General features: G+C 43.2%; 1 protein-coding gene across 7 annotated transcripts in view; it reads right to left on the minus strand.

Moving 5' to 3' along the window:
* LOC118403205 (hydroxysteroid 11-beta-dehydrogenase 1-like protein) overlaps positions 1 to 10,764 on the minus strand; it is a 17,231-nt gene that overhangs the window by 5,204 nt on the left and 1,263 nt on the right. The window contains exons 1-8 of one of the 7 annotated variants that reach the window (XM_035801785.1): positions 9,950 to 10,038; positions 9,522 to 9,688; positions 8,089 to 9,060; positions 6,099 to 6,229; positions 4,080 to 4,191; positions 3,368 to 3,565; positions 2,824 to 2,990; positions 517 to 2,324 (exon numbers count right to left, since the gene is read on the minus strand). The exons of 1 other annotated variant lie outside the window; for it this stretch is intronic. In XM_035801785.1, the coding sequence (XP_035657678.1) occupies positions 2,097 to 2,324; positions 2,824 to 2,990; positions 3,368 to 3,565; positions 4,080 to 4,191; positions 6,099 to 6,229; positions 8,089 to 8,170 (918 nt within the window). In that variant the 5' untranslated portion in view covers positions 8,171 to 9,060; positions 9,522 to 9,688; positions 9,950 to 10,038 and the 3' untranslated portion in view covers positions 517 to 2,096. Of the gene's footprint in view, positions 1 to 437; positions 2,325 to 2,823; positions 2,991 to 3,367; positions 3,566 to 4,079; positions 4,192 to 6,098; positions 6,230 to 8,088; positions 9,061 to 9,521; positions 9,689 to 9,949; positions 10,081 to 10,764 lie in introns of those variants that run through there. 5 more of the 7 variants (XM_035801782.1, XM_035801783.1, XM_035801784.1 and 2 more) reach the window with 5 other exon arrangements.

The following is a 10,764-nucleotide window of genomic DNA, read 5'->3' on the forward strand; positions in this document are numbered from 1 at the left end:
CCCAAGGGGGTTACATTCTTCCGGGTCCTCTGGAAAAATCCGGATAGAAATGGACCAAATAGAGGAGTTTCCCGGTCAAAGAACTATAGCCGGTTAGGGAGCAGTTTTCTGGCCGGCTTACTCCTTCTATTTGTTCCATTTCTACGATTTTTCCAGCGACCCGGATTCTGGTAGAGACTAGGAAGGAGGTACCTCCTTGGTACATATGTTAACGTTGGTATATATACTATACTGAACCTTATACATATATGGGATTACGTTCAAACTCGGCAATCATGATATTTCTTTTGGTAGGAATCTTTCAAACTGTGATATTTTAGATCGAGCGCTAACACCAGCAGTTGATACCGCTATTTGACCCCCCCCCCCCCCCCTCCTCAACCAAAACGCCGCCCCAGGTGCAGTAATCACCTGCGGTGGGCGTTACCGTGACTTACCTGGATCAAAAGTGGGTTCGTACCAGATGTACCCCACCAGTACGGCAAAGAGAAGAGCCAGAGTCCATCCTAGCTTCCCCATACTTCAGAGTATTCTCTGTGCGTTGAGCAGACACCGTAACACACGCGACGCCTTGTCAGGGGTCAGAAATCTCTGAATCAAAGTCCGCTAGCTCGAGCATCTTTTGTTTGCCCGAACTTTCAACTTTGGCCTAATTTGCCTTAGTAGGGGTCAGCTGGTCGTGTAATTCTTACCTCCTTAATATTTCTTTACTCCAGTTCGCAACGTAAGTATCTGTAAAATTGATGGTAATCCGTCGAAAGGGACATTTAATGTCCGGGTACGTCGGTGTCTATTCTTCCAAAAACTCCAGTTTTGCGCGCTTCTGTATATAAACCAAGAATAATATTTACCCAACCTGCTATAAAAAATTGATACGTTTCTATAGCAAAATTGGACAGCCATTGGATCAATCAAGGAGGTTCACTATGCAAATGCAACCACGTTTGTAACGTTAATCTCTCAGTGGAAATCAATTCAATTCATTGTGAAATCAACATTCAGACGGGTCCTGGAGAAAGCCTTACATGGAAATAGAAGAAAGGTTAAACTCTTGTCTGCTTCCATATGATTAAAAAAATGGTCCATTTTTGTGGTAACTAATTAGCATCGCCAATTAAACAGCTGTCGAGTTTGTGAAGCTGAAATACTAGTATACAATCATCAAAGACACTGTCCAAGTACGGTAAATTAATTTAGAATTCAATGCAACTTCTACAATAGATTTTCCCGCAAAAGTGTGAAGGTATATTTTTATACCAGCACTTATACCTGACTTCATAACAAAAAGGTGAAAGATTGAGTTGACAATAAGATTCTTTTGTTTTTGTACTTGTCTTTTATTTGGAAACATGTTTCTGTTTACAAGAGCGAAGTTTTACATGTGTGTATTGTACAGGTTTTGAGCCAAAACTGCAAAATTCTGAATATTCTCCAAGTAGTTTTCAACTTATTTACATCATTCACATTTCAGGCATTTCTAGCTTAACAACTAGAATCTATTGAACGATTTATGTTTAAAGAATGAAATGCAAATATTGACAGCTGATATATCAGTTATTGCGATTTTTCGTGTCCCTTTGAACAGGCCTTTTGCTGCGGTCCAACAAACAGCAGCTAGCATTGACGTTAATGCCAATTAACATAATCTATTCATATAAGGGAAATCATTTTGTAAACTCTACTTTGTGAAAAGCTGACACAAAATTCTAACTCGATACGATAAACTTGATTATGTACTACTCTACTCCGATAAATATGACCATATAAATATTTAATACTTGAGTTTAATATAGCTAGTTATAACTACTTTTCTACCGAAGGCCACATTTGTTATAACATGCCATGAAGGGAGTTTTAAAAGGTTCGACGAAGGAGAGGCATGGTAAGAAAGGCTTGATCATCCATGCAAACCAAACGACGGCTTGAAAGAACCGCTTCTCTCGATTCAAAGCTGGTGCTACGCACCGGCAAAAACAGTGTGTTTTTATGTTTTGATACGTCAGATCGTACAATACATATCTTTAAGACCATGCGAGTTCACTTGTGATATATATATTTACAATCTATGCCAAATACTCAAGCAAGCAGTACAAACTTCAATGCTCATCCACTGTAAAAAGAGGTGATTTTTCTTTCAGAGGAGGATAAATGCTTCTTGTCATATAGTCTAAGAGATCTGGTACGAGAGGCCTGAGTTTGGTGACAAACCACGCGTCCCTCCACGGGTAGTAGATTTCTCTTTGTCGGGTGGCTCCCCCCTTGATGATCGCCATGGCACAGTCCGAGGGAGGGGACGGCTTGATGTCTTTGCTCATCTGAAACGTCTGGAACAGAAATAGACATTAAGCGCATTCTCCTACGCAGAAACATCCAACGGCGCCAGCAAACCGCCTTATGTCTAGATCTGTACTCTGCCATCTCAACCGTCACCATCAGTTCCTGACCGCCGTGCTTATAGATATTAATGAGCTTTCTTTCCCTACATATGCGAGATCTCTTTTGAAAACTGAAACGCTTACCCTACATATGCGAGATCCCTTTTGAAAACTGAAAGGCCTGTTGTCTGATTGGCTGACAGCTGGTTTGTGGCGACGCCCACAGGAACTGATGGTGACGGTTGAGAAAGCAGAGTACAGACAAGAGGCGGTTTGCTTGCGCCGTTGGATGTCTCTGCGTAATCTCACAGAAATTTAAACTGGGTAAAAGCAAAATGACGTGTGTATGTCTATGGGTGATTTGGCATAACTCAAAGATACAGGATTTTGCTAGGGTCAGATGATTTGAAATAACGATAATAATTTAAGAACTGGTTTGAATGCCGACCTCTTGGAACTTCTGTGATGGTTCTGTGCCTATAAATCCGAGGACACAGTACGTCACAGACACGTTGATATCCTGCATTACCAGCTCCTGTCGCAAGGAGGTGAAAAATCCGTCCAGACCAAACTTGGTGGCCGCGTAGAAAGCTGAGAAGGGATGCCCAATCTTTCCTGTGTTGACAAAATTAAGAAATTAAGCTATGGTGAAGAGTTCGATTGCTGCATATGTGCAGTCCCAACCGAGGATGCCCTTTCCAGGATAGAACTTAAGGGTATTCAGGTGGCCAACTACTGGTAGTTACAACCTGAAGCTAGCTCAACTGTGAGCTTGCTACCAGTTCAGCTACAAGGACATCCCTCTAAATGTGCACTAGATTTATTACATCTTTTGTATCTATGAAAAATGGAGATATTGCTTTGGATGTGTCTGTGAGTGTGTGTGTGTGTGTGTGTGTCTGTCTGTCTTTCTGTCATTTGCATAATCAGAATATGTCGTAGAGATATGAGATCTCCAAACTCTTGTTTGTTATTTTTTTTTTTCTACTTACCGGCAACCGAGCCAACAACCACCAGACTGCCGTTAGTCTTGTGAAGTAGAGGCAGTGCCAGTGAAGCCAGCCGGATGTAGCTGTAGTAGTTGATCATCACATGGTCATGAAGGAATTCCATGTCACCGTCCCAAAGAAAGGCCTTCTTGCTCTTGTGGCTCGTTCCTAAGTGGTTTAGGACTAGATAGTCCAGACCACCTGCAGAAAGTAAATATGACATCATCGGTCATCAGCTTAGAAACAGCACAGTTCAGATAAAGGATATAACAACGGAATATCATACCTCCGTAAAAATTACGTTTTTCTTACTTAAAGTTCATCCTCAACAATCTCTGAGCTGTCTTATAAACTAGAGTAAAACATATGTCCAGTAGCACTCCGGACTAGGACCCAATTTTACTTCCTGCCATCTTTCCGGGACCTTTCTGACACCTTTTATTCAACTTTACGGATCGATTACTGTCACTAATGTGTCTACCATATTCATGTGCCATTTGCAGAACTAAGGGCACTCACCACTACAAAAACACACACTGTTATTTTTGCAGAGATTTCTGAAACACTATCAAAAAAGGCACCATATCAAGCCATGATAATAATCTATTAAAACATAATACCCCAATTTTCACGGATGTAAACTATCGGTTTCATAAAAAAAGTAACCATAATATAACATAGATACGATGTATCTAAACGGAATATATTAGCTAACCAAATTTTTCCTTGGCTGTTTGGATGGTCCTCTCACAGTCCTCTGGTTTCCCCATGTCTCCTGCTACATAGATGGCTTCCTGGGCTCCCAGGTCCTTCATCTTAGCTACAACCTGGACAAATACAGGGTGGACTAGAAATAATGTCTCCTGCTACACAGATGGCCTCCTGGGCTCCCATGACCTTCATCTTAGCTACAACCTGGACAAATACAGGGTGGACCAGAAATAATGTCTCCCGCTACACAGATGGCCTCCTGGGCTCCTACAACCTGGACAAATGTAATCTCCAAAAGTTGGTAAAAATTTTGGGTTTCGGATAAGTGACCTAGTAAATGCATGCTAACCATAGTTTTTGGTAGAAAACTTGCATAAGGAATCTTTGACATCTGAAAAAAAATGTAGAATCGTAAGTCGAGAGGACCCCAATGGCTCGTCCTTGTACTACTTGGTCTAAAGGAGCAAAGTTATCGCCCTTGGGGTTCACGCCTGCAAAATCCACGGCAGTTATGCAACAAAGCCCAGATGACCCAAATGGCTCGGCCTGGTACTGGTATATCTTAATGCACAAACTCCAAGCCCTTGGAGTTCACACCTTCAAAGTCCACGACAGTGGAATACAATGCCGAGAGGACCTCAGGGCGTTGTCTGGTACTGGTCTGTCTACAGGAACGAAGTCCACGCCCATGGAATTCATGACTGAAAAGGCCTAGGCCTAGCACTGGTCGATCTACAGGCATGAACTCCAAGCCTTTTGAGGTCACTCCTGAAAAGTCCACGACAGTGGAATACACCCTATCCGAGAGGACGCTCATGCCTATAGCTAGTACTCCTCCCTATACAGGACTGAATACCACGCCCTTAGATTTACGCCTGAAACGTCCACAGCAGTGACATACAACTCAAGCCGAAAGGACGTCGTAGATCGACCTGGTACTGGTCCGTCTTCTGGTACGAAGTCCACACCCTTGGAGTTCACGCCTGAAAAGTCCACGGCCGTGGAACACAACTAAGCCAAGAGGGCCTATGCTTTGGCCAAATACTGGTTCGTCTACAGGCACGAAGCCTAGGCCCTTGGAGCTCGCACCTGAAAGGTCCAGGGCAGTTGAATATAATCTACAAGTAGATCCTACGGTAGCATAAGATAGTATCAAAGGATGGCAAAGGGGTGTGACCGGCCTGCGTACTTGTGTGTACATGCCTACCGGAGGATCTGCTGCACTGGTCAAAGGCTATCATCAGGTAATCGTTACCTCATTAAACTGTAATCAAACTGCGTTTCCTCCGGCAGCCATATACGTTCCCAGGCCAGCTACACTCTTTTGATACTATCTTATGCTACCGCAGGATCTGCTTGGAGATTAAGTGGAATACACCTAAGCCGAGGGGACAACAATAGCTCGGCCTGCCTGGCCCTCGTCGGTCTACAGGCATAAACTTAAAGCTCTTGACGTTCACGCCTGAAACGTCCATGGCAATTCAATACAATAGAACGAATAGTACCCTCTGGCTAGCCCTTGTAATTGTCCGTCTACTGGCACGGAATCCACGCCCTTGGAGTTCACGCCTGAAATGTCCACGGCAGTGTTGTAACGGTCCGTCTACTGGCACGGAATCCACGCATTTGGAGTTCACGCCTGAAAAGTCCACGGCAGTGTGAATGGACCGTCTACTGACACGTAATCCACGCATTTGAAGTTCACGCCTGAAAAGTCCACGGCAGTGTTGTAATGGACCGTCTACTGACACGTAATCCACGCATTTGAAGTTCACGCCTGAAAAGTCCACGGCAGTGTTGTAATGGTCCGTCTACAGACACGAAGTCCACAACCCTGGAGTTTACGCCAGAAAATTTCACGGCAGTGAAATTCAGCTAAACCCAGTTTTGATAACCAATTTCATGGTATCAGTCCTGCTTAGCTCTATGCCAATTTGGTTATTAGATATTTAGCATTTTTTATGTTTTTTCCATGGGTGGGATTATGGCATTGTTCCATTGTACATAAGAGGCGGTTACCCACCTCTTTCAGTCTGGCCTCTCTCCTGGCCGTGATGAGAACTCTGGCTCCTAACCTGGCGTAGTGATACGCCATCTGTTCACCGATCCCGGTACTGCAGCCTGTCACCACGACTCGGGCTCCCCTCAGAGATTCTGTGTAAGTCGTGCAAAATGTTCCACATTTTTGTAAAATTCAGAATACTGTGTGTGATTCACGTACGACGGGTTCTATAGTCTTTCATCATATTCAGTCATAAAAAATCTAGAGTTCGGTGACCTCATATCTCCATGAAATATTTAGAGCTTTTGTAGATGTTATGCCAATAACATACACTTTTACATAATGTATGCATGGTGATGTTCATCATTGATCAGCTTACACATATCACAAGTAAAACATCCCATCAATTACTAGTATAACTAAAGCGCTATTTCCATGTTGCATTAAGTATGCAAACTAGGTCCTCATTTGCATGTTTGGTATCTGTTTAAGTTCCAACAGTCATTAATTACATTTCTTTACATTTATTGAAGTCCAGTTATGGAAAACAAAGGAATTATATAACTTCCTCCTTAATTATGCAAATTACGTCTCCATTTTCATAACTTTAACGTACATATAATTGTGTACATCTTTGCCTAAGCTACCCGATTACATAAAATGATGGAAATTCTTCATTTCTTTCCTCAGTTCTCTTGCCCCACCTTGACCTGACGTCGTAAGCTACCTGCTACCCAAATGTCAAGACAGTATCATGTCCGGGATAAGAGAAACATTGAAAAAACTGCTATGGTGGAATATTCTCATTAATTATGCAAATGAACTCCTAATTTGCACAATTTCTATTTTACTATGTACATCTTTGTCAAAGGTACACAGATACCAAAAATCATGAAAATCCATTATTCGTATATTGCATTGAGTTATCCTCTTCGGAATTGTTTTACAAAAATGCACCTGCAATTCCAATTCTAGTCGCTAGGGAGCCCAAACTCATGTCACTTCGTTTCCGAGCAGAAGATCTATCAAATACTTTAAAATCGTGACCATAACTTGTTCAGAACGCTAGATGTCAAAGCGGGAAGTTCCGCTGCAGTACCAAGGGAAGTGTTCATCACACCCGTGACAACACACCAAGTATGAAACCAATACATACAGCCGTTTTGAGTTATTTTGTTGCCAGACACACAGACATGCAAACGCGTGTGAAAATTTTAACCTCCATGAAATTTCATGGAGGTACCCAAATACTAGTTGCTACCCCTGAAGTGTCATAGCCTTAACGTATTCTCTGTGCTATATTTACCTAATCTTATACACATAACGTTATAACTGTTTCTGTAACGTTTTAACTCTGCAATCACCATGGCCATGCTTACTTTTGCATGATCTTTCAAACTGTAGCGGCTGACATATTTTACGTCGAGTGCTAGTGTAACAGTGGGGTTTAAGCGCTGCCAAACTGACCACGCCAGCGGCTCTAGAGCTTTTGGTGTTGTGGTTTGCACGTTGGATTTGTAATCCGCCGACCCGGGTTCGATCCACGGTATCGGCATGTTCGTTTCTGCTTCTGTTCTTACTCGCCCCTCGCATTTCTACAATGGTTCCCACACCGGCCCTGCGAGTAACAGGCTAGAAATGTGCCACACAGTGAGTAACAGGCTAGCGGATGTGTCACACTGTGAGTAACAGGCTAAGATGTGCCGCACAGGGATGTCGATCTCGGAGATTCGAGGACGAATCTTGAAAAGAAAAGGGGAGTAGTGTAACAGTGGGGTTTAAGCGCTGCCAAACGCCAGCGGCCCTAGAGCTTTTGGTGTTGTGGTTTGCACGTTGGATTTGTAATCCGCCGGCATGTTCGTTTCTGCTTCTGTTCTTACTCGCCCCTCGCATTTCTGCACTAACACTATTTGACCTCGAACTGTATTTGACCCCCAACCGCACTCCACCCCAACCCCAAACGCCGGCCCCAGGTGCAGTACTCACCTGCAGTGGCGTTGCCGTGACTTACCTGGATCAAAAGCGGGTTCATACCAGATGTACCCCACCAGTACGGCAAAGAGAAGAGCCAGAGTCCACCCTAGTTTCCCCATATTCAGAGTTTTCTCTGTGCCTTGAGCAGACTGTGAGAAACACACAGTACGAAACGCCCACTGCACTCCGTCCAGCAGACGGTAACAGACAAGACGCTCTTGTCAGAGGTCAAAAGTCGAAGTCCGCTCGAACGTCTTTTGTTTTCGCGAACTTTTAACTTTGACCTTTATAACCTAGGGCTCATCCCATTTACTCCAGTTCGCAGCGTTCAAAACACTGACAGTATCTTTACACCGTTGGTGACAGTGTAAACTTGATGTTAATCCGCCGTTTAACGTAAAGTACGTAGAATGTGTGGGTTTTATGCTGTCAGAGTCTATTCTTAAAAAAACTACCCACATAAGCATACAGTCTAAATTTCTTTTACAAAGCAAACAAACAAACTTATATTAGCAATAGTTAAAACATGGCAAATACTTAAGGAGCTTAGGGTATTAGTCAGAGGTCGAAACTAGTCTTAGTACAAGACTTTGATTAACAGATTGGAAGAGGGTTGTGTATGGACAGAGCTAGAGGTCATATAAAATTTATATATATATCGGGTGGTGTAACTCTACTCTAAGGTTGTTCATCTCTCAGAGGAATTCAGTTCAATTTATTCTGAAATCAACTTATAGAACTTAATATTTGCCACATACTCTAACAAGAAGTACAATCGCCAATGGCTTTAATCCACTGTAAAAAGAGGTGACTTTTCTTTCAGTGGAGGGAAAACACTTCTTGTCACATGGTCTACGAGATCTGGTACAAAGGGCCTGAGTTTGGTGGCAAACCATGCGTCCCTCCATGGGTAGTAGATTTCTCGTTGCCGGGTGGCTCCCCCCTTGATGATCGCCATGGCACAGTCCGAGGGAGGGGACGGTATGATGTCTTTGCTCAGTTGATACTCCTGGAACAGAAATACTGTAAATGCAGAAACTTTCGCGGTGGTTTAATGTTCGCGGTTTTCGCGGTGGCCGCTTCACCGGGAACTTAAAACCACCACGAACATTTTCCATGACAGTAGGAGACTACAGTGCATGGTGATACCGCGAAATTAAATCCCCGCGAACTTAAATTCATTTACAGTAGTATATAGGACGTTTTGCGATAGGACATATAAACTTTTACGACATATTTCTACATTGTTCAGTATGTTGACCATCGTTGAGGGATAACAGAATTTGTTTTCGTTTTCAAAATCAAGAAAAATCGTTGATGTCTTACTTTAAAATTTACATCCTGTCCCCTTATAAGTAAATCTAGAAATTCACAACAAATCGACATATGAGATTTCCGATTTCATGTCGGCAATAACCTTAGTGCAGTCTTCAATAATCACGACAATTTAAAAACACGAGTATAGCTAACCTCGAGGAAATTCTGTGATGTTTCTGTGCCTATAAAGCCGAGGACACAGTAAGTCACAGACACGTTGATGTCCTGCATTACCAACTCCTGCCGCAAGGAAGCGAAAAACCCGTCCAGACCAAACTTGGTGGCCGCGTAGAAAGAGGTCAAGGGATTCCCAATCTTTCCTGTGTAGAAGACAAAGGAAGCTAATTTGTTATCAAAAGCCCACATCATTTGTACATTTAGAAAAATGTTTGGACAATACGATAGATGGATAGAATGTCCTGTTTGGCATTGTAATGTACACTTGATTAGTTCGTACAGTCCCTTGTCGTGCTTAGGCTACGGTCCCAGTTTGAGAAAAGGGCCCTGCCGTGCAGTTCACGGGCTGTGTTATTGGCGGTGCTATTGGATCGGTATATTTTGCATTAGGCAAGGTTACCCACCTCTTTCAGTCTGGCTTCTCTCCTGGCCGTAATAAGAACTCTGGCTCCAAACCTGGCGTAGTGATACGCCATCTGTTCACCGATCCCGGTACTGCAGCCTGTCACCACGACTCGAGCCCCCCTCAGGGATTCTGTTCGGGTCATGCAAAATGTTCCACACTTTTTGTAAAATTCAGACCATTTTGTGTGACTCACGAAGGATTCTATAGTCTTTCATAACATGCAATCATATAAAAAAGTGAATAGCAAATACTGCTACCCAAAAGTAATGTAACCTTATACATGTGGTATATATAACTGTTATGCATTACGTTAAATTTGCCATAATGATGCCTGCTTCAGTGTCACTAACGGAAAACAACGGATGTTGTTTGAAACGTCTGACCGTTTTGAGTAGCTGCATTTTGGCGATGCTTGCTTCAGCATAAATCTTTCGAGCTCTTCGCGACTGTGATCACGCGCGGATCCAGGGGGTGGCGCACCAGGCGCCCCCCCCCCCCCCCCCTTTCGGCTGGCAAAGGAAGATTGACAAGGCAAACCCAGGCTACTGAAGGTCTTATGGGGAACGCCAATATGATTGACAGCGTTATAAAACTGGTAATTATTCAGAGAAACTGTCAAATTGTCATTGATTAAAAGAGAAAACTGATGCGGTTTGCAACTTTAGTGGGTCCTCCCCGAGTCACGTAAACTTACGATAAAGGCCCGGGGACGGAGCGCGGCACGCGTCAGTTTCTCCCCAAGAAACTAGTGGGCCGTTGTAAGCCAAAAATCGTCGCTTAAAGATATGGAAAGAGCGTGGAATTTTTTGTAAG

Source organism: Branchiostoma floridae, chromosome 16 (genome assembly GCF_000003815.2).
Source record: "Branchiostoma floridae strain S238N-H82 chromosome 16, Bfl_VNyyK, whole genome shotgun sequence".
Lineage (NCBI taxonomy): Eukaryota > Metazoa > Chordata > Leptocardii > Amphioxiformes > Branchiostomatidae > Branchiostoma > Branchiostoma floridae.